General features: G+C 45.8%; 1 protein-coding gene across 1 annotated transcript in view; it reads left to right on the top strand.

The window, feature by feature from the left end:
- The first annotated feature begins 767 nt into the window (after window positions 1-767).
- The window catches only part of LOC144102428 (sodium-coupled monocarboxylate transporter 2-like), a 39,849-nt gene continuing 16,374 nt past the window's right edge, over window positions 768-24,242 (top strand). The window contains exons 1-10 of the mRNA XM_077635706.1: window positions 768-1,109; window positions 4,728-4,793; window positions 8,734-8,785; window positions 9,344-9,411; window positions 15,312-15,469; window positions 15,960-16,100; window positions 17,048-17,177; window positions 20,694-20,782; window positions 21,809-21,918; window positions 23,964-24,031. Of these exons, the coding sequence (XP_077491832.1) occupies window positions 768-1,109; window positions 4,728-4,793; window positions 8,734-8,785; window positions 9,344-9,411; window positions 15,312-15,469; window positions 15,960-16,100; window positions 17,048-17,177; window positions 20,694-20,782; window positions 21,809-21,918; window positions 23,964-24,031 (1,224 nt within the window). The remainder of the gene's footprint in view (window positions 1,110-4,727; window positions 4,794-8,733; window positions 8,786-9,343; window positions 9,412-15,311; window positions 15,470-15,959; window positions 16,101-17,047; window positions 17,178-20,693; window positions 20,783-21,808; window positions 21,919-23,963; window positions 24,032-24,242) is intronic.

Consider the following 24,242-nt stretch of genomic DNA (forward strand, 5'->3'; position numbering starts at 1 on the left):
GAAAGTATCACTCAGGTCGACATAATGTTTCTCTGCAACAAAAGTCAAATATTTTGGGTGCTGCTTACTCTTTGTGTTGCCCTTAGTTTTCTTTTCGATTAAAGCTAGAACATAAGTAAAAAGTGCTGAAAACCTCGGAATCTTGCAGGCAGCAACATGTGAAGAATGCTCGATTCTCTTTGAGCTACACAACACGGACTTGGATGAACAACTTAAGTTGGTGGAGCGGGAGCCACCCTCTGCACGATCCCGGCACTGAGTGTCCCTTCCGGACGGGCAAACTTCTTATAGGACCAATGAACGTGTTACATCATCATGGTATATTCCATCTACCGGAGTGCTATATCCGGAACAGCTTGTAGCATGAAAAGCTTTAACCGCAACTGCGTGGAGCGGATTTCCGCCTCCTATTTTTAAGCTTAGCGGCTATACTAAAACTACTACAAAAGTAGCACTACGTGCTGCGGCAACAACAATGCTGCAGCTGCAGCTGCTACGAGAGAGAGGCTTTAAGCATTTGACGCGAACACTAGACAGTTTAGTGCTGAGTATTGGTCGTGTTTTTGGAATAAAGTTTCTCTCGTGTTAATTGGGAAAAAAGAGATGCATTTGCTACGGTGTCTGAGGTGAGCAATATATAAAACCAGAGTTCCAAGCAATCGAACGTAGCTTACGTGAGCTTTTTTGCAACGCTTGCGTGTTGGGCTAGTGTGAGCTCCTAGTAGTCAGGAAGCGTTTCAACAAGAAGTGAGTAAAGGGCTTATGGAATGGTGCAGTTTCTGGAATATGCAATCTTCGGAGTCATTGTGGCAGCAAACCTTCTTGTTGGCCTCTATTACTCCTTTAAGAAGAACGCATATTCTTCTGGTGCCGCTGCCACCAAGGGGGAGGTTTTCCTCGGAAGCCGTGCTCTGAAGATGCTCCCGCTGGCCGCTTCCTCGGTGGCATCACACTACTCATCGACGGGACTCATTGGCTTCCCTGCGCACTATTACGCCTATGGGTGGCACGTTGCATATGTCGGCTCGATTTGTTTGCTTTTCTTCCCACTTGCTACTCAGGTGGTTGTGCCAATTCTGTACAACCTTCGAGTGACGTCAATATTTGAGGTGAGTTCATCGAACGCCTCTCCCTGCTTAATGGTAACATACGACTAGTTCCATAATTCCGTACGTTTCCATATGAAATTTAAGGAGTCAGTACGGAGAACATGGAGGCGGGAATGAATTATGTGGGAGCACGTATGGAAATTTACGGACACGATGTGACGTCATGTAAACGCTATGGAAATCGTATACAAATTATGTGCCGTTCTTATGGACTCCGCACAGATAAAACATGGATCTCCATATATTTTCCATATCTTATGCACCCCATAATGCCGTAATTCCATACGAGCGGCTGATATAGAACGGTTCAGTAGGCTCTTCGTTTTACGGACAAGCTCATAGCTCTAAACTTGAAGAAAAAGAGGGTATCTGTTTGTCCTTGTTTATTTTGGCTCATTTGTGAATGATGAAAGCTTCGCTAATTTTATTATATGTGCAAGGGATTGCCTTCTGCAGCACCTTACACACTTTCGTAGATGTACGGCATAAATCGGAACGACTGCAGCTTCTGGCCTCTGAAATGGGTCGGTAAAGAATGAAATCAAAAGGGCCAATTGTGCAGCATAAAATTTAGCGTCTTGGCGAAACACTGTGTTTTGAACAGCAAAATATGAGGGTAGCGTTTTCTTCGCGGTGATTGCTGTGTTTGCGGGCAATGCTGGTAAGGGAGGAAATTCTGCACACTCCTGAATAGACCAGATTCTGGGCGTTGTCACATTTAACTGTTGTGATGTACAGTATTGGTCAAAATTCTTAAGGCCACAGCGTTCAGCTGCAGCAAAATGGATGTTCCTAGAATGCTCAGTGTAGCGGACGATTCAAAATACGAGTCAAGCAGGAAACTTCTCCACCGCAAGAAGAAACCTTCTGCTAGCATTTCGAGGGACATTCGGTCTTTAATAGTGCAGTAATGGAGCTGTTATACGCCTGAAGCGAAAAGCCTTTAGCCCTAAGACTTTTGACAAAGACTGTACATCTGCTTATTCACCATCCGTGTTTTGAAAGAGCAAGTTGGGATATATGTCATAGTATCAGGAATGACATTACAATAGCATTATTATTCCTGAGTGTTTCTGGAAAACGAGGAGCTCAAAAAAGTTCCACGCCTTGTTGTCGCACAGAAAAGCGCTTGAGTCATTAGTGCGCAAATTTACCTGTCATTTCAAACAAACTACGCAACCACCATACTGTATGTACCTAAATGACATGCACCGAATTGTGTCATATGCTTGTAAATATCCATTTCAACTTTCCTTTTAGCTTTTCACACACACTGTCTCGCAACGCTCCCTTTGCACAGTCTTTCTTTGTGATACACCTGGTATACTGGCGTGCGGGTCGTGTTTGCAGTGTCTGCCCTTCGATTGAAAAACGTCTTCTTGGCCCGCTAAACATTACTCACTGCTGTTTCTGAGGGAGATATTTTAGACAATGCTGAAAATTTGATTTCTTCTGAGCCTTGGCGTCAGTTTAGAGTTGGAGGAGTATTGTTTGTTTGGTGGTGACGGAGCATTTGAGATTGCGTTCGTTCAGAGTGGTTTAGGGGTTTTCTCGTTAAACAAATGGTCGCCAGGTAGCGCTGTGGGTCTGGAAGCGTGAGAAGGAGCTGTAGCGGTTTAGCAGTGCAAACAATATTCAGCACTCTATTTCAGGTATTCCACGACGTGTGGCACTACAATGGCCTATGTTCTACTGTGACTGATTATGTGCATAGATGGTGACTTCTGGAGTGGATTGTGATGTGAACTGTGTAGATGGATTATGTGCTTAGATGGTGACTGCGGGAGATAATGTGTGCTATTATAAGAGACTGTGCGCTTAGCGGGGTAGATGCGGCATTGTTAATATCGAAGGGACGCTGCGGTGGAGCAATTGCCGGCAGATAAAGCAAGGCTAACCCCACCTGTAGCATTCGACACCTCAACCTCAACGTGCGTGACGGGCAGCATGCCGACATAAATTTACCGTTATAAAAAAAGATTCTGCTATACAAAATGCTATATTTGTCGTGGCTAAGTTATCTGTGACTGGAATGATATATTGGTTGATTCACCCCAGTTGGTCAGTCCCTAGGGTGAAGGAACTGGTCATGGTGTGGTGTCCATGTGCATTCTTATTTGCATGCTCCTTTTAGCGTCCACTTTCTTGTATCGTGATGCATATTTTCCGTGTCTTCCTCGAGTGCCATTTTTCTTGACATAAGCTATTTCCGTCTTGCACTACTTCTAGCCCCTCCATTCTTGGAAGCCACTACTTGCTTACTTCAAATGGCGTTGGATCCCAAAAACCCGCACCATCCTTCACTTCCGTTCTCGCGTCTGTATTTCTTTTTCTGCTGTAATGTTCTTAACACTCCTCGAGAGGAGCACCGCTGTTAGTTCTATCCGTTCATGTATATTTTAATAATTTTAAGTGCTGGTCTGTCTCCCGTCCAGTTATTGTCGAAAGAGCGAGAGTCCCTCGTCTCTTATTCCATGTAGCACTCTCTAAAAACGCGCATCACCTCTCTATTCACTTTTCTAAACCTCGAAGAAGGTCAGTCCAGCGACAAAAAACGCTAGTTACTAAGGTTGAGATAACCGCAGTGTTCTAGATTCAGCAAATATCGCCATGACCCATTGAGCTACGTGGCCCCGTACACTAGATGTGTGACATATCTACCCATGAGCTGTCAGTTATATGTGAACAGGTTAGCAGACATGTGGAACGATGTCCTGACTGCTGGAGGTCTGGCGGCTAGCACATACGCACGAGAGGCATTCGTTTTTTTTTTTTGCTAATTCCTACTGAAACGTTCCATAGGAGTCGCTCCTATGTAATTCTGCGGATATCGAGTCCATGGGGAAAGTTAATGGACATTTATACGCTTTCTGTATGGGGTCCATGAGTTCTCCATGAAGCTTCCATTTAATTTCCATAACATGTGGAAGGTGTCATGTGGAGTCCGTAAGCTTCCATGCGCGCTTTCCATAAAGTCTATACCAGCTCCATACACTCCACATTCACACTATATAATTCATAAAGAAATATGTGCAATTTAATGGGGCTCGCCTTATTGAAACCTTCAGTAGGGACGGTGTCATCAAGGAGTAAAAAACGCCGTGTCTACTGCAGCATTCTGTTCTATGACCCTGAGTTCAAAGAACGCTTTTGGTGCGATCGCGTATTTATTAGGTTCCCTGAAGCGGCTGTGGTATAACTGCAGCTTAACATGTACACAGTAGATGCCTTCATATTATACCGTATTCTGACCGATGTTAGGGCTTTTTTTCTGGCTCCCACGACAGCTGTGTTCGCGGAATGATAATTTCTACTACGACTGTTGCGCTGTTGCAGTGAATGCTGGAAAGCAAATTTAGACCGCGTTTTTATTTTCTTGTGCGCCATATATTTAGGCTATAAGCCCCCACTTGCGTTTAAGTCGTTCTTTGTTGCAGAAAGCCATTTTTTATAATACCTGCATAACCCTCTCACGCCCACTTCGCACCGCTTTCGATGAACGGACAAGTACGGTAGCGTTACGGATCTAGGGTTCGATCTGTTTTGAAGGGCGAATGCTCCAGTACAGCAATGGTATGTGTTGTGAATGCAAAGAACATGGTGTTTTTTTTTCCACAGTATCTTCGCTTGCGCTTCAACCGAACAATTTCCTTGACCTCCTGCGCCATATACATATTCCTTACGGTGAGTAAAGAAAAATCACCCATTCTTTAGAGCCATACATTACTACAGGGCACCGGCGTGCTCTGGAAACATTTGCCATTTTTTCACCCCAAAGCCGAGAAATATAGCGGATGTTTAAAATTTCGGTAATGCGAATGTCAGTAGCGCTCAGTAAGGGTTGTGTGAAATGCTGGCACGCGTCATTGTGTTTAATATAACTTAGAGCAAGGTGTCAGATGCCTGTTGTCTATGAGGCGCTACGCGCATTAATTCCGGAGATAACAGAAAACTTTAGCAAACCGTGTAGCGTGTTGCCATTTCCGGAATGCTGGGGGCCGGTCAACAGTCAGTGCGCCCGCACACATTTCTCCCGGTGCGGCAGGCGCGCGCGCAGCTGTCGGGTACCTGGCACCATCTGGTATACCCAAGACGATCTGCGCATGCGCATTGATGGTGGGCGGGCTCCCAGTACTCCGGTGAAGGCGACAGAAGCACAGTACATGACATGCTAAATGCGTCTAATCAGTTATCGTAGGTAATTTTCCAGAAGTTTTGCTGAAGCCGAGTGTAATAACCTGTCATAAAGTGTGATATTTGCTGTTACGAGTGTGGGATAGGGGTATAGCAGGCAGGAATCGCGCCCGACCGTGGTCGCTTGTTATCCCTAATGCCGACGTGTTGCAAGGCTGAGGCAGCGATAGAGGGGTGGAAGGAAGCGGAGGGGCGGCTCACATCGTTACCAGTGACGTCGTTTTGTAGGACCATTTAGGCATGGCCCATGGCAGCGGCGTCATCTGTAATGCCTATATCAACTTATCATTCACTATGGCGTGTTGCATCTTTTGTTCTATGCTGCTGACATCACAAATACGAGTATCCTAGATTTAAGAGTGGTATGTGGAAAAATATTGGTGACAGATTCTTGCATCACGACGTAAATGAAGCCTTATCACGAGGCACGAGAGGCGCGTTCCTGGGTAACAGCTTTCCTCGTTTTCATGCTTGCGACACGGCCTAGACACGCATACGCTACTGCAGAGTGCGGACGCTCGTGTCTACATTCATTCCCATTTATTTGGCATCGCAAGGGCTGTATACGCCTTTGTGAGAGGTCTTTCCCAACTCACAGGGCTATCTGTCTCGGCGCCTCTGATCACCAGTAAAGCTTTCAGGCCAGGATCCCTACACCTATCGAATAGGTGCACTCATCGCGGTGAAAAAGCGGCTTTGGCGCTCGGCTGGTTACCTCAAGGCCGCGTGTTCGACTTTCTGTCGTGGCGACCCCATTCTGATGAAGACAAAACTGGAAGGAGGCACTTAAGTTCCTCCTTAAGGGTATACGGGGTAGTGTTAATGGGTTGCTGTCCATATATTCCGAATTGGTCATTCTCTACTTTATATTCACAGCCCCTGGCAGGGCTCATTCTAATGCTAGGGCAGCGGGAGAGCAGTTAAGCGACGCGCCACAGCCCTGCGAAGGCAGGTACTGCTATAGATGGAGCTTGTGAAACCAAGATTACTCTTCCCAAGCAACCTCTCGCGACCAATCATTAATTCAACTGCCATCTTTCACGGCGGGAAGTTTGCTCAAAATCCACTTGGAAGGTTGCAGTGACGCCACGTGACCGCTCAATTTTGCGACCATGGCGGGTCGTGCGAGGACGAGGAGAATCTTGTGCTTCAGGTTGGCCATGGGGTATCCTACGTGGGCAGATAGGGTGGCCACATGAGCGATCCTACCTGGTAAGATTTTTCGCTCACTACGGCGACGACGCCAGATTATTTGCACAAGGGGAGCCTTAAAGCTGTCGCGTTAAATTGCAAAACCAGGTGTGAGCAGTGCGGTATCGGCGCAAAGTGATGAACTCCAGGTGGTCGGAACTACAATGGATCCCGGCACTACGGCCTCACTCAACACTCGTGTCTCACTTTAGGAACTCAGCCTCCACCTACCACTAACAATTTAACAGACAGGTTAAAGACCATCCTAGTCGAAATAAAGAGGAAGAAATGGCCTTGGGCAGGGCATATGTAATCCGAAGGCAAGGTAACCGCTGGTCCTTAACGGAGTGGATTCCAAGAGAAGGCAAGCGTAGCAGGGGTCTGCAGTGAGTTAGGTGGCCGGATAAGATCAGGATGTTTGCAGTGATAGGGTGGCAGCAGCTGGCAAAATATAGAGTTAATTGGAGAGACATGGGAGAAGCATTTGCTTTAGAATGGGCGTAGCCATGCTGATGATTACGATACGCCTGCCTATGGCGCATTTCCTACGTCCATATCAAAACATGCGTATATTCTAATTCACAAGTTTTCTCTTGGGTGTTTAAAAATGAAAATATTTCTGGAAACTAATATCAATTGAATGATAGCGAAAAGTCGTAGTGATCACACGTGGTAACGTTTTCAAAGACCGGAGGGTTAGTCTGAGCAGTCTCCCAAGATGACTGATTGCTCTAAAGAAGATCACGGCTTGCGGCGGAAAAAAATCTCCTCCGTTTCTTGTGCTTTACCACAAGGTTGTTTGCGATTTTATATTAAACAAGTCCAGCATTCTTGGGCAATAAATTTGAATATTGCAAAATTGTAAGACACCGTTATGTAAACATTGAAAGTAATAGTCCATTCTAGCGAAGCTCAGCAAAATCTTTCTTTTAAATTGTTTCCATGGCTCGCGTCGTGTAGGTATGACCGCCTGATAAAACCAATAAGTAATGTTTTGCCGATAGGAGAACTGTTAACTATAAAAAATGCAAGCCTGCCAAATAGATATGTCAGGATATATTTGCGCCTAAACTGAAATTTTTTGATATAGGGAAAAAACTGTCGAAAATTATTTCCCTTTGAAAAATGATTTTGTCCAAAATTGCTGCGTATGTAGTGATTATTTTTCGCATGTATTTAACTGAACATACGTTATAAGGCGTTCTTGAGCGTTTCTGAAATGGTAGACACAGATGGAACACGGTAAGGAGACATAGAAGTAATTCTTCGACCTACGACTACAAATCATTTTTTTTTGTAAGCGGATGAGACAAGACGCTAGAACATTATTGCATTCAGGCTGACAAACAAAACGTTTGCTGAATTCCGTCTACAGTATATGAATCGAGTCTAAATGGGAAATTCTTTTTCTGATAAATGTATGTTTAATTAGAATGGAAAATTGGTTTTGAGGAAATGAAAGACGCCGTACTCTCTCACTTCTCGGTGGACATCTCAACTGTACCGTGAGGGAAGATAGGAAAGCTGGAGTAAAGGTGGAAAGTGTGAAAGAGGTGTAAGATAGTCTCCGGAATAATTTCGGCCACCTGGGGATCTTTAACGTGCACTGACATTGCACACACACGGGAGCCTTTTTGCGTTTTGTCGCCATCGAAACTGATCTTCAAGCTTACCACTGGGGAAAGCCAATTTCGGCCATCTGGGGACGTTAAGGAACACCAGGTGATCGACATTGGTTTTCCCCTCTGGTAACTTTGAAGCATGATTTTTTGTGTCTTGGAAGTCACCACTTTTGTCACTTACGGGCAGCAGGGGCCGCAGCTACGAACGGTTGGCATGTTTAGAAAAGGGCAATTTGTAGCAAGAGGAATTTCTCGTTGTCATTTTATCTGTGTTCATTTTACACGACCAGGCCCGCATTATAGATTTCGTATCGTAACTTTTTACCTCAACTTATTGGCCGAATTCGCGATTGAGCTGCCTGTTATTTATATGTTAAAATTCGCATAAATCTGTACCTGCATTTATACAGCTTAACGCACTTTTTTTACCCAAGACTCTAGCGCATGATTCGAAAACGGGCAGAATTAGTTCGGGGTTCAGCGACTCAGCATTCATCACTTTGAAATGACACCGTCCCGCAACAAACTAAAATACTGCAAAATTACGTTTATCTGTGAAATCATTCGGTGTGCCAAGAGTTGATGTGTGTCTTTTTATTGTTTTTTTTTGGATCCAGCAAAGTGTTGCCGCCATCTCCATCTTCGCAGCATCGCTTGCACTTGCCACAGGTACAGCAGCCAAACATTCCAGGAAAAAAAAACTAAAAATATGCTTACAATCCTTGCTCAATGACAGGTGGGCTCGATTTGGTCATTTTAGTTACCTCAGCGCATGTACGATTAGAAATTAAGTTGCTCTAACTGAAACTGCCGAATGGAACAAAAAAAAATGCTTGAAAGGGTATATTGCGCTCGAAGCACTATTCAAAAGTAAACTTATAAGGGGAAGAAAATGCTGTAGCTATCACCTAGCTCTGAAAATATGCATGCCTCGCATTTGCCTTCGAAGTAAAGACGTGGAGATGCTTTAATTTTTTTTGTGTGTGTTTTGTGATACGCTCATAAATCTAGGGTGGTATAGTGCCAGGAGATTTAACAGCTTTCATTTATGTAATACTAAGTACATAATAAAAACTTCGATCAAGAGACGCCTTTTCAACATGAATAACATTACATAATAAACTTAGAAAATTATTGTACATGACCATCTAGAATTAAGCATTCCCCAATCACATATGTGTACATATGGCAAGTTTTTTTAAAGATATCTTTGATTTCGTTTTTCAGTGTTCAACGCTCCATTGCTGTGGAGCAACTTAGCCATAGGAATATCGGGAACACTGTACACAGCACTGGTATGTACTACTTGCACTGGCGGAGATGTTTTAATGGTATTGTCAGCTTGAAGCCCGTTCGAAAGTTCTGCTTGGGTGTTGGAAATTTATTGCGATTTTTCGCCCGCCGTTCTTTCGAGCAAGTTGCCTCAGCATGCTAAAAAAGACTTAAAAGAAGAAAAAATATTGTTACGCGGCGGCCAGCCGAAAAAGAGACGCTATGATCGATGGCAATGAGATGATTTAATGGCCGGTAGCCTAGCGCGAGTGCTCCTGCCCGCGCCACTGCACAGTTAGTCTTCTTCGTCACACTACCCGGGGCCACCGAGTGATCGTCTCGATCGGTGACAAAGAGACGCGCGAAGTGGTTACTGGCTTAAGAGGATGGTAGGAGAGGAACGAGAAAGGGGTGAGGTGCTGGCCGCCACGATGAATAAGATGGCTGAATGATTCCTGGCCTTGAAGCTTCCGGGCCGCAGGTCGCCAAGAGCTGACGGTCGAGTTCCCAGGACGCGCCGAACGGCCTGGGCAGGGGATCGGAGTCTTCAGGTGTAAGCGCCATCTCGGGTCGGTGGGGTCGATTGGTCAGGTCCTTGCGTCGGGTTCAGTTCGTCGTGTTGAGTGGTCGGGGCGGGGGACGGGGCGGGGGGAACAACGGCGAGGTCGGTTCGGGTCTGAAAGGCTGGGGCACGGCCGAGCGACGCACGCCAAGAACTCGCGGCTGACGACCACGGCTGACGCAGGACGCCGAAGCTCCCCGGACCAGGATGTCGATGGTACCCCGCACCTCCACCAAATATTACGTGGCGGCCAGCCGAAAAAAGAGACGCTATGATCGATGGCAATGAGATGATTTAATGGCCGGTAGCCTAGCGCGAGCGCTCCTGCCCGCGCCACTGCACAGTTCGTCTTCTTCGTCACAATATTTTCAATTATTTTTCAGTGCAAGTGCAAAGGTCTGAAGCATATGTGGTTGTATCGACACAGAGGAGCTACTATTGCCATGTGTGTGAGTCCGCCTGTCAGCCGCTTCACCTGCGCGGGCTCTCCGTCGGTCTGCCGCTATTTCTGATTTCTGTGATCGCTAGGATAGAAGGGTATGCAGGTCATTAAATGCAGTGGCTCTGATGCGGGTCCGTCACGACGTACCACTAGAAGCTTTCCACTGACCCACTATGGCAAGGATTTAGGGTTCCGCTCCAGCGGCAACCCTCAAAGAGACACCACCCGAATAAGCCAAGAAAATGGTGTTCCTAGTCTTTCTCGGGTACTCACTATTTCGGGCGTGCCCATACAAGCGATCACTAGCGCTTGCCTTGATGGGATCTTATGAGATTTATCTTTTACAGTGAGTTGCGTTGTGGTCGCTGAGCCAGCGGACAGTGCTGAAAGCCGGGAGTGGTCTATCTATGCTGATGAGACCTATTTCTAAGTGTAGAAGGCAGGCTGGGTTGGTCGCTCAGCAGGGCGGCTCGGCCATTTTGCCACTGCTACGGAAAACTAGCACCCTCCACAATGCTTAAGTGCTGATGATGTTTGGCAACTGAACCAAAACATGTGATCGAATCGCAGCTGCTCCAGCTGCATTCGATTCAGGCGAGATGAAATAGCCGCCGTGTGCTGTGCTATGTCAGCGGAAGTTGAAGATCTCCTAGTGTTCGAAATTAAAGTCGTCCGCTACCGCGTCTAAATAGCATGTGAAGCTTTGACGCGTTTGGCACGTGGGGCATTTTGGGCGTTTTTTCTCAGTGATATGCTAGCGGCTATTATCGGCGGTCACGTGTTAGGGTGCTGAGATTTCAGTTCTCACGCGCTGCAGGATAAAGCGATTACGACGGGAAATGATGTACAAGCGTAACGGAGTCAATTAACGTTTGTTTCATTAGCTCTGAGCGCTGACTGAGCGCAGCGCCACCTCATATTTCTGCTTTCGCGGTTTGAATGCGCTTTCAACCGCCTGCTCAAGTTCGAGGAATGCTGCCAGCGGCGCCTACTGAGGTTGTGTTATCAAGAGTGTCGTCGGAGCTGTTACGGTAGTCACGGGATGGAGCCCGACTGTGTGCTCTCTCAGTACACTTGGCGCCAGCATCAGGTCGGACCAAAGCGATGCGTCTTGTGCTGAAGCTGCGAGTTCTCGCAACGCTATTTAGGTAGTGGAAGGCCGGGTTCGTTCACGGAGTTTGTTGGTATGTGGGGTTATCTGCACGAGTGACCTTATGCGTCGTGATGCGGTCAATAAATGTCCGGATCAGATCGAAAGCGAAGCCGGTTCCTGCCCTGGCAGCATGGACCTCGGTTGTTGTAGTGGAGAGATGTGAGGAACCCAGGCAGATTATTGATATTGTCTATGTTGTCTTCTTGTGCCAGGCAAGTGGGGTCGAGGAATTTCAAACGGGAGCTGAATGGCCCGTGCATTGTCCGCATAGGTCAGGAATTGCGCAGCGTCGATGCTACGGAGCTATAGACAACGTTTCACCGCGTGCGCTGTTTACCGATATCCCTCAAGGGAAAAGTTATCACAGCTGCACTGTCACTTTATTACGGGGGACAAACGGGGAGGCTAAAGAAAAGATTAACCCTAAAGCGAGAACAGTGGAGTGAGCTCTAGAAAAGAAAATCCGAGGGGAGACTTAAGCTCCTCTTTAAGAATATGACGCGATAGATTCAACGGGTTAATGCCGATATTTGCGGAATCCGCGTTTTTCACAAGATGTGCCGCTTTCTGGTGAGTGGCGAAAATTCGTCTGCTTGGGGTTTTGAAGCAAACGCTAGCAGGGGCGCTGGCGGGATCCGGTTCCACGAGGCGCCAACTGAGTCTGCGAAGTGTGGGCTTGACAGCTGCCGCCATCTGTCGCAAGCGCATGTCACTAATATGACCTTTACATACGCAGAGGGAATGCGCGGTTTGTTTTCAACCAGGCGAGATGGAGGAGGGTTGGGGCGCATGCGCAGAGCAGCCGCGTGAAAAAGTCGCATTGGTCATTCTTGTCATGACATTCGTAGATCCCTGGGAGTCGTCATACCACTCCAGGATCATTGATGCAGCGGTTAAGCAATGCATGCCCCATTGCCCTGCGATGTCATGCGCAACTACCAGTGGGGCTTGTGCGACCCAGGTTGCTTATCCCGAGCAACCACTCGCGATCACCCTTTAATTTATCTGACGACTGCAAAGGTAGTAAGTTTGTTCACAATCCAGTGGACAGGTTGAGATGACGCCACAATGTGACGTGACCTAGGTGACCAACCTTGGTTCCTTCTTCAGGTACATTTCGCTCACTGCGCCGACGATGACGCCGGATTTTCTGCAGAACGATAGCCTTAACGCTAGCGCGTTAAAAGTGCAAGCTATAAACTTAAGGACTAGGGCGGAAGGAGTATAAGTCAGGGAGAAACACAAGTTAATGATATCTTAATCAAAATCAAGCGGAGAAACTGCGCATGTGTAGGCTATGTAAGGCTAAGGCAAAATTACCGATGGTCCCTTGCGGCATCGGAGGGAACTCCAACGGAGGGCAAGAGTAGGAGGTAACATCTGGAAAACAGATGTGCGGATGTGATAAGGGTGTTTTCGTGGACAAGGTGGTTGCGGCTGGCACAGGACAGGGTTAGCTTGAGAGTTAGGGTGAGGAATTTGTGCTGCAGAGGAGGTTGTTAGGCTGATGGCAATGATTACATTGATGCATTGGACATTAGCCAATGATGTATCGCATAGCATCCCAACACGCGAGCATGATCCCCACAGGTGTTTGTGGCTGTAGACTTTTCTAACTTTAAAAGCACTTGCTATGTCCGGTGGCGGAGAGTGCCGCTATGTCGGCATCGGCGCCATGGATGCTCTCGGCGCAGAGTCAAGGAAAGAGGGGGCTCGAAGGTGATTTTTTCAGAGACCCCGAAATTATAGGCACGGTGACGTTTAATACATAATTGTAAAACTAGTTAAAAGAAGAGGCTGAATTGAGAAGAATAGAAACGCAAACCAAAACTTACCACACAAAATTGACTTCCTACATTCCTACTGCTCGTATTCCGTCGGACGCTGTGAAGGGTTTTCTAAGCCTTGAGTTCAAATTGGCCATCATTCGAGGGTTACCAAAAAGTATTACAGTATGACACATTACTAAAGTAAAATATTCGTTAAGACTGCAATCGACTACAGTTTGCCGAGGCGTTAAGATGAAGTCAGTGCCACTCTGGGCTCAAATTTCTACCAGGCGGTGCAATCAACACCTTGCGAAATAGTAGGTTCTACTTCACTCTAAGCTGTTTTGAAGCTGACATTAGCATCATCTGTGACGGACTGTGCCTTTTGGGAGGCACTGCTGAAGGTGGGAAACGCACTGCCTTAGTTATCAGAACAGGTGAACACAGAAAATACTCGGGATACGAAGTGAACATTCTGCAGATGCGAGTTTAACCTGTAACCATGCGTATGCCTTTTAAAGGCTCATCTCGCCCTATTACTAACAGTCAGATGAAAACCAGAGGACGATTACTGTTTTAGCAAGCCAATCGTGGCAGCGCTTCACGGAAGGGGACCTCGCAGATATTTATTTCTGAAGCCTTTAACAGTCACCGCCTTTGATAGCAACCACCCTTGCGCAGCTGGCTCGAAGCGCAAAGAACGCTCAAAGCGAATATAGGGGCTCACATGCAATGGGAATCTCTTGGATGTCACTGCGCCGTAGAAGGTGTCTCCGCGGCTGTCAGGGTCGAGACAGAGTATGGGGCAAGTTTTGTCCGTCTTGAGAGTTTGAAGATAGCGCGGATCTCCGTTGAACGCCCAACCACAAGTCTAAACAACCTTCGTTGGCACTAAGTTCAGAGGGAGGCTGGATGCAAGGTTTAAGTCCTCCGTATATCTCAGGGCCCCGCGCTGGCAACTTTTAGGGATCGCTACCCCAAACTCGTCTAGACAGGCCGCGAAAGAAGACGACGTGTCTTGCAGAGGTTATCCAGAGGAATCTGTCCCACACCTCCGCAAGAGAGCGTCCCATTATCATCGTCGATATTGCGCAGCAGCAAAGGTTCAGAGAAAGCGGCGTGGCAGGGCTTGGTGACCCGGTTTTTAGTTCTGTCCAGGATGCGGGCGAAACAAAAATTCAGATTGCAAGACCAACACAAAGAACTTGAACCTTGCCTAAATCCGCCTTTTTTACAAGGCCGCTCTGCGCATGCGCGTCTCTTCTTCTCCAGCGCTACTGGTTGAAAATCAAACTGCCAGCCTACACTGCGCATGCGCAATTTAATGGTAGTAACAGGCGCACGTGACAGATGGCGGCAGCTGTCTAGCACGCACTTTTCATTTCGCAGACGCAGCTGGCTCCTCGTGGAACCAGATCGCGCCTGCGTATCTCACGTGCGTTTCATTTGAACCTGAAGAAGGGGAATTTTCGCCGCTGACCTAAGAGCGCCACATCTTGTGAAAAAGGCGCATTGCCAAAGGCACTGCGATTACGTCCAAGTAGCGTAGTTCCTTTCCGTTGTTTCCACATACCTAGTCTGCAGATAATTCTGCCCATATATGAGTACTTACTTTACCTACAGTTACTAAGTCGTGTCATAGAAACTAGCATATTCATTCCTACGTGGTGACTTACTGCACTCATGATTAGTTTTGCGCTCTTGACGCAGTTCAGATGCACACCGAACACTAGGAAATGATTTGGATATCTCGGCAGTAAAATATTTTTTTTCTTTCGACTGCAATGTCCGGCCATGGATCTAATCTGCTGTGCATGACGCTTCATTTTCACTATTAATATTTCTTCCATATAAAGGTAGCGAGGTTACTGCTTATTCATATGCATGAACTCTAAAAATTCATGCCGTAATCAATGCCTGCAATACCTATGAGCCGTAGGAATGAGTTCTCCGCATTCTTTTGAAATCTACGCCTAACAGTGTTCCTTTTTCCTTAGGGTGGACTGCGAGGTGTAGTGTGGACAGACTGCTTACAATTCCTTGTCATATTGATTGCTCCAACTGCTCTCGTTACGAAGGTCGTGGTCGACTCCTTATCCTCAAACTCGACAGTGCAACCACTGAGCGACCTCGACGTGAAAAACTATATGGGAGAGTAAGTGTGTTCGTCGAGTCTATTTCTCATGCACCAAAACAGAGGAGTCTCTTTGATTCATTTCACTTTGTTACTTTTTACCCCTTCTGTGATTGGAAAATCGGAAGTTTGATTGTGATTTATTTTCAAAGGCATGTAAAAGTCTGAAGGGATGATCTTCATAGATATATTGAAGGACCAATATTGTTCTAGAGAGCTTTTACGACGAAGGTCGATCTCATTTTCAAAAATGAATCTTGATTAATTTTAATTATGTCATAAATACAGAGCAACGAGGCGAGCAGAAAATTAAGAAACGTACACACACGGCCTTGCTTCAAGGTCACATTGCGATCATCTTTCGTGTTCTGTGATGTTCTCGGTTACAAATGAAGCACACAAAGCAATATAGTTCGTTTGTTAGTTATAACTGGCTTTGCGAGCAATATTTTAATTGGCACACTTTCGCAAAAGTAAAATGAAGTCATTTTGTTTGGCCTCTTTCTCGAAGCTTCAGCCTCGACTTCACCAGTGATGAGAATGTTTGGTCTTATTTTGTGGGGTCATCGGCGATAGCAATATACCGGCTGTGTCTCGACCAAATGGTGGCCCAGAGACTCCTGGCATCTCGGACACTGAAGGACGCCCAGAGGTAATGAGCACCGCAATTCTTTAGAGTTGCTTAGCGTTTGTGTGCATGGACTATGCAGTGCTAAGGAAGAATTGAACTTTTGATGAGTCTAGGTTGGCGAGTCGATGTCAAGAAACAAGAGCGTTGCTGTTCAACATTAGATCCAAACTTCGACTGCTGTGTGTTACGGATTGCCTTTTAGAAGTACCGTTGAGTGCAGGTTAATTATCGCAGCGCTCGTGGTGAGTGTAACCCATTCACTACCGACCACTGCGCTCTATGTGTTACATATAAAGGAAAACAAATGTGGTCTTCGCACACAACAAAAAGAGAAGAATTTACCGCTGCCTGGTACCTACAAACGCTATTACCATATTTTAACGGAATCTAGCAAGCCTAGTTTGCAGGCTTGTTCGCAAGTAGAGAACTGCTTCGGAGTATTCAGTGTGTTCGGGCTAATTCGTAGCTCACCGGGTACATGAGAAGTCCACTTAGTTTTCCTTTCCACCTTACAAATATAATGTACTAAAAATGAACCGAATGTTTGATGGCGTTCAGCATATCCTATCAAAGTGCATGGAGATTCTCGCTTTGTTTATCAGTTTTATTCTTTAAAAGATAGTGCGCCTGCGAGACGAAATCTCGAAAAGACGTTAAGTTGTTAGGATTGCGATAGCCGCAGATATTAGCGTTTGTTTAGCAAGATTGTCTAAAATGAGCACAAATAAGCCTGAAGGGAGGAGAAAATCGGCTTAAAACAAGATATGGTGAAGACGCACATCGAACGGACAATTATCGCCTAAGACAGGAACATTGCAAATGATCTCAGCGTCTGCAAGAAAAGCAACCTGAAAAAAAAAGCGGAACAAGCAAGCAGTGAAGGGTCACATTTAAGCGAGCCTTCGTACAATTTTCAATTTATTATTGTTCTGTTTTAATTCTAGAGAACCTTATTTTTCGCTGCGCAGGACCGCTTTCGTTTCGTCAATCCTGCTCGTGACGGTGTACTTTGCGGGCTTCTCTATTGGGATCGCGATGACCATCTGGTTTCGTGGCTGCGACCCGGGCCTACGGGGAGCAATCACCAGCATTGATCACGTGAGCACTGCCTCTTTCTTAAGTTAATCTTTTCAAGCTTCATTGTCGTAATAATAGGGCCAGCTGCTGTCAGAGAATGAGTGTCTCATCGTCTGGTGTAACTGGTGAACGCAATCAAGCAGAAATGTCTCAAGATTGTGTCAGTGACTCTTCTCTTGTATGCACAAACATGGGATGAATTTATTAAATTTAGCTCATTATAGACCAGTAGGTCTGTACTCAGTCCATTACTCAAGCCTGGTGATCAATGCAGTTAATATCGACGGAGGTCCCGCTGGTAACGCTTTTCTACATGTTGACGATTTCGCCTATGTCGTTTTCCTCGCAGCACGTCTTTATATGACGCCTTGCGCCACATCATCGGCTGGCGACCATTTTCGTGATTTTGTCATACTCTTCAGTTAATCATTTATTGCGTTAGCATTAAACCCATATATGAGAGCAAAAAGTCCCCGGCGTTGGCGGCGGCGTGTGCAGCCGCGGGGGAGAGGAAGCAAGCTGGAGAGATGAAAAAACGACAGGGCGCTAGAGACAGAAGGGGGAGATGATGGGGAGAGGGAGCGAGAGTGAGTCGGTGTTGGGAGACGTGTGGTGAGGGGAACACCAAAGCCGCCAATCAGAGTCGAGGGGTGGAAGAATGGCGAGGGAGTACAGCGTACCATAGTAGTATCGCTGAAGTTGCACGGTGATTGATGCACTAGGCCACGCCCTCCGCTATCGCTAGGCACAAGCGCTAATGCAGACGCATACTCGTCCGCATGAATGGCATTGATTGTCTTCAACTTTTGTTGTCTCTTAGTGCCTATTGTGCCATTGGTTTTCCCAAAATGGCATAGTACCCGTCGACACGAAATTGAAAACATATTTGCAGGAGAGCATGGCTAATTAGCGCAACAGTTGGGTTTAGTTCTTATGACACCCATGTGCTAAGAAAAACGAGTGGTGGCAGTGGCAGAGACGCAATGACGACAAATACGGATCTACGAATAAAAGTGACCTAAAACGGAAGTAATTTTGTGCCTCACAGGCTTTCCTGCTATTTTGTTGTTAGTCAAGCGAGGCGATTTAATTTCTTAGTCAGGCCATCTGCTCACTGCGCAAGCTGGTGGCCAGGGCGGGAAAAGTGACGTGTAGCACGGCCCGCTTTTAGCAAGCTCCTCTGTTGGTGTCTGTGACTGCCACATCTTTAAGAGGACATAATAAGGTGCTTGAAGACACTCTGTCTTTTAACCAAAGTGCCTGGCGATAAAGAAGCGTTGAATGTAGAAATGAATACCGTGAGACCGAAATACTTTATTAAAAGCAGACATCTTTCAGCCGAGATCTCAATATATAGAGACCTTCTTCTCAATAGTGGGGACCGGGTCTTTAAGATGCTGCTGTGGACAGTGCGCACATGATCTATAGGCTTTAAAAGTGGGTCATTAAGCGCAATAAATGGAGTAGAAATTCGTGTCTTATGGCAAATAAATTGACAAAATATACGTTGTATAGATATTTAGAATATTTCAACTGGCATTTCATGCTTCAAAACATGGCCGAGTAATATAGATATTCGGAAGACTGAAGGTGCTGACTAGCAATGCAGAAAAGAAACCTGTTGTTTTATGAAGTCCCCACTACGTGAGCACCCGTTCACCGTTCCTCTGGGGGTTGGTGCCTTGGTCTTTTAGTGGGATCAGTGGCAGTTTGTTCATTCAAGCTGTTGTGGATACCGAAGTATCCTATAGCAGTAAGCAGACGGTACTGGCCAGCCATTTATTCCAGCAAACAAAGGGATCCTTTGTGACTGGACATGAAGAAACTGACAAAGAGCTAGAATCTTCCGAAATAATCTTCAGTACGAAGACAAATTGTTTGGCCGTCAAAACTGAATATACTTGTGTGCAAAAATTATATAAACAGAACCTAATTATCAGTCTGCATGCCGCTTCTACAAAAATCATTGCAGTATTCATGAAACGACTGCCTTCCACAAATCATGTCCACGCGTCGGATTAAAGCTCGCCTTTGCTCTCGCTCTCGTAATTCACTGATATTGGCAAAACTTAAAAGTAATTTACCCCATCGGACAGTTTCAATCACCTTGCTGCCCTAAACTGCTCGCCTCAAAGGCCTTATGAAGCTTATTTGAGCTAGACAAAAAAGAGTTTTCTTTTTATCCCGGGGACCCCCATCTCAAACGTACTTTTTTTTCCTGGAACAGGCCATATATTAAGCCCGGAGGCTCTATTTTCACATTGGAATAAGTCCAATGCTAAGATTAAGGGCTTCGTTGGCTGTTTCTGATTTCTTATTAGGACTTGCACGGCTATTATACATAGGAGCTGGCCCGAAAGAGGTGGGTTCGATCCCGGCCGCGGCGGTCGAGTTTCGATGAAGGCTAAAATCTACAGGGCCGTGTACGGTGCGACATCAGTGCATGTTAAAGAACCCCAGGTGGTCAAAACTTCCGGAGCCCTTCACTACGGCATCCCACATACCCTGAGTCGCTTTGGGACGTTAAACCCCCAATATATAGCACCTTAGGGCTCACAAAGAATGAAAAATATTTGACTTAAACAAATGCCATAAGTGCCGCGATGGCTCAGTGGATGAAAATTGTGCTGCTGAGTATTACAAGGGACTCTGAAGACACGACCACTGAACTACCTTCCTTAGTCTGTGTAAAAATTGATTCTCTCGATCTTTCTCGTCCCGTTAGCGCTTGCTTCGCAGCAAAACACGCCATTATCACTGCAAAAATTGAATTTACCAATTTTCCCTCCACTGAGTTGAAACTCGTGGGATGTACTCCGAAATGAAATCGTTGCCACCGTTTTGAAGCGAATAGCGGAGCAGCATAGCCTCTGAGGTCCGCTTTCTAAATTGAAAGTCGACGCAAGCATTTTATCGCAATATCGGCTGATGATAGCGCAACTTGTATTTCGATTTTTTAATATTTTCTAGCTTATAAAAACACCGTAGTAGGTTGGAGTTGTCTGTGAAGTGGTCTAAGAATGCGACCTCACCTCGATGTCCAGAGAAAACATGCAGGCTTAGTGCAGTGATAAAAAGTTTACTTGATTTTTGAAGCTGGCAGACTGACCAGGACAGTTATTCCTTTACTTTGAGCCCGGATGGTCTTATAAATGTTCTTTGGAAAGCGGCTTTCTTTCCCTGGCCATCGTTAATTAAAAAAATATCTTGAGAGGCGAATTATGAGCGCTATGTGTGTTGCATAGTGTGCGGCAGTAATATCATGCATGAATAAGTGGACGTCTAGAGCTTCTTCTTTGTTTGTGTCAAGTTTACAAATTCAGTGCTGTTTTATGTTTACAACCTTCGGGGAGAGGCGTACGTTACTCCAAAAAATTTGCAACTTAAAATAAATGTCAGGTCGCATGCATATCGTCCGCTCATATGTGTACGGCAGTAATTAGACGTCGTTACAACTTGAATAGCGCTGATTGTTGGTAACTTTTACCGAGTTCTCTCAGACACTTTTGGGTTGTTCTTTCACGTGTGGCCTTTCAGATTCTTCCCTACTACATCAGCACCGAGCTGATACATATGCCCGGACTTTCAGGGCTGTTCATGGCAGGTGTTGTCTGCGCCGCAACGAGGTAATCGATACCGGTATAAAGCTTGAACTATATCCGCAACGGGCGAACGCAACTCCGGCGCCGACGGGGGCTCCTCTCGCGGCGAGGAACGCGCCGCCTGCAGGATAAACTCGCCACCGCGCGAGCTGCAACGGCTGCAATCGGATCACGGCGGCGAGGGCTGCTGCCTTCTCAGTTTGCTAAGACTGCGGATTTTAAACAATTTTTTTTTAAACAAAACAGCTCCCCTCCCTTGATCACTCTTCTCCCGCGGCAAACGTTCCATCACGCGCACTAGCTTTTGTCGGTTACTTGAGGATGAATGCTGTGAATAAAAACTTGTATGCGACAGAATTTGGTGAGTTTGGTTTACCCCGCGTCTCTCGAGAAGATGGAACGAGTACCTTGTTGGCGGTACGAAATCAAATGAAAAGACGCACCTACACTACTACCGCTGGGCTGTGTTGTAAAAGCGACACTGTCCACTGACCTCCCACTATTGATCGCTATATAGTTCTACAATCATTTCTAGAGGAAAAAAACTCTTTTGCGACTATATATTTCTGAGCACGAACTTTTACCGGTCTCTTAAAACTACCGCAATTCTTGCGCAATTCAGAAACTAATAAACGGTGGTCCTAGAACAGGGTCCACAGGAAAGGTAGTTCTGCTGCGGAACCTGTTTCTACATAAAGCGTTCTAGCCAGCCCAAAGGGCCCTGCAGAAAGTTTACGTGAATCACTCAGGAACTTTGGCGCGCTCTGAAAAATCACGCAAATCACAATAGAGTCAAGGCATTTTCGCATCATGCCACAATGATTTTGCTTCTGATTGGTTGAATGAGTGTCATTATTTTACTACTGGACTGGCACAGCTCGTTGCATATTTAGATCCCGCCCCTCCTCCGAGGTGAAAACATCGTGAGTGGTCGAACTGGTTCAAGGAAGTTTTATTGAGCTCGTATCAACTGGAAATTTGCTCCTTAAAGCAAGTCACGAACGAAGTGATGACAACAGTGGCACATTATGACGTTATGTTCGTTTCTAGCACTGTATCATCGACAATTAATTCTCAAGCTACAGTTTTATATGTTGACGTCATCTCAACGAGATACAAGAAGGCTGACGATCATGTCCTATTGATCACGCGTTGCAGTGGTGAGTTGATATATTTATTTTTTCCTGCCTTACTATCAATAACAAGCGCCAATTAGAAGCAGGAGGTATATATAGGGCGTTTCGATGAGAGGCGACGCACAAATGGGCAGCTGTGAAGGTTGTCTGCTAGCTTGAGTACAAGCATGTGTTGCTAGAAGTTTCTCACATGACACAAACATTTTTCATACTTCTTCTTTCACACCTATATGTTTATGACACTACGGTCCCCGCCACACATTGTCTCTCTGGACTGCATACCCACGGGAGGCATGGTCTCGAAAGCACGCACATCCCTGTCCAAATACATCTTGGATAGGGAAGGTAAAAATAAGAAAGGCGTTGGTTTGTATTCGCAATCAGAATATGAATTGTTCTCTGGTGAGTTTAATATGAAAAGGGGAGTATTTTTTACTCTTCAGCAAAAGGATTTCCAGCTGTTCACCTTAGTTTGGTGGTAGAGAGGTCAGATAAGGTTAGAATTCGCTCGTCTTGCTGGCTCACCTGCTAGGTTGTTTGCCGCCTCATTGCCTTCAAGACCCCATGTCCCGGTGTCCAAGTACTGCTATTGCAGCGGTGTAGAACGGGTGAAAAGCCCGTCGGTATGAGTACCGCCATCGCCGTTTTCAGGGCTCCTCCTGTCGTATAATATTAACAGGCTCAATTTAAATCAGTTATTATATGACGCGATTCGTCTTACAGATCGCAATGCCTTTAATCATTTCAGACACGACACGACGGAACAGGCACGCATATCGTGCCTGTAATAACGTTTCGGAGTTATTTAAAATCAGCTTCGCTACCTTGCTTCCTTGCGACGTGCAACTCTGGCGAAACTGGAATCGAAATAAGGCGAAAACGTACAACTATCGATCAGCCGAGTTCGTGTGCACGATACGTGTGGCCAGGTCACGCTGATGAGCCCGGAATGCCTCACATCAAGAGCCTTCGCTATAAAACCAACTGCGGAACTACAGGCAGAGTGTGCTATGGAAAAAACTATTCGAATAAATGTATTCAAATTTGTTATCTTCATAATCTCAAATGAGAACATGACCAGTTTTGCTGGACATCGACAACTGCCTCCATCTGTTGGCCGCCAGTAGCGAAGAGCGCGTAGCTCAATGGGAGTATCTTAAATTTGCACTTTTGAAAAATCCAAGGAATCCGAAAAGATTCTGCTCAAATATGGTGATTATCAGGGCCGCCTCTGCTTTCTCGCTGCAAACTCTGACCGCTGTAATAATTCCTGTGTCCACAATATTTCTGAAGGCCGCAGAAAATTAGTGGGTTGTACGGAAGAATCGAAATTCCCTCGGTTGATGGATGGAATATGGGTGGAAGGTGTGGGCGTCCCCTTTGAAGCGGTATGGCTGTAGTTGCCACGATGGTCGTCATTTTTATCCTTGCATTTTTTTCTTTATATTTCGTTAATGGTGTTACAAATCGGTCAATATATCCGCCATTTTCTTTAAATACATTTTTAACTCTGCATGTCTAACAGTATGACATCTCTGCTTTTAAACTACCGATATTCCAATCGGTTTTTGGTAACTTCCACCGCAGATTCATTCACATGGCCATTGTTATCTCTAAAGCCTAAGGCCCCAGGGACAGTAACGTACTGCGCCTGCATCGACATCCGGATGGATACCACCACATTCTAGAATAAGGTGTTCAATTATTTCTCAGATTTACCACACATGTCACTGCGATATTCAGCGTTCAGCGTTGAACGCCACGTGTCGCGTTGTGGCAGCCGTCCCAACTAGAACCGTTTGTCAAAATTGATCAGGCTTCAGCTGCGGAAATATGTATTTTTGAAAAACCGACACGTAGAAATGTATGGAAGCGGTCTTCCTACAGCACACATTACATTTAAAAATCACCCTCTCAGCATTACTGGCGTCGAGCGCCTTACACTATCTTTTAAAATAAGCAGTTTTGCAGCAATACTTTCGTCTTGCTGTAGGTCATTGTGCGGCACAACTATTTGTTCAGTGTTGCCCGTATCAAAAATGTTATAAAAACTGTAATCTCTTTTTCAGCACTCATGTTTGGCTTAACCATCACCATTTATAGCAGCCTCATTGTGTACATGGGATCCGTAACAAGGGTAAGTGGCACAGCATAATTAAGGGTTTCTTGTGGACTCAAATATGGCTTCGTACGCGATGCGTGGTTACTGGACATAAGGTTCTGGAAACGTAGTGGAGTGAAAGAGAATCTAGGCTTACAAAAGTGAATATATACATTGCTTACACAACAGAAATGATTAGATACCAGGTCGAAGCCCCGAAAAAATCAAGAGAAATGCATTTCCGCAC

The sequence above is a fragment of the Amblyomma americanum genome, chromosome 8 (assembly GCF_052857255.1).
Source record: "Amblyomma americanum isolate KBUSLIRL-KWMA chromosome 8, ASM5285725v1, whole genome shotgun sequence".
NCBI lineage: Eukaryota > Metazoa > Arthropoda > Arachnida > Ixodida > Ixodidae > Amblyomma > Amblyomma americanum.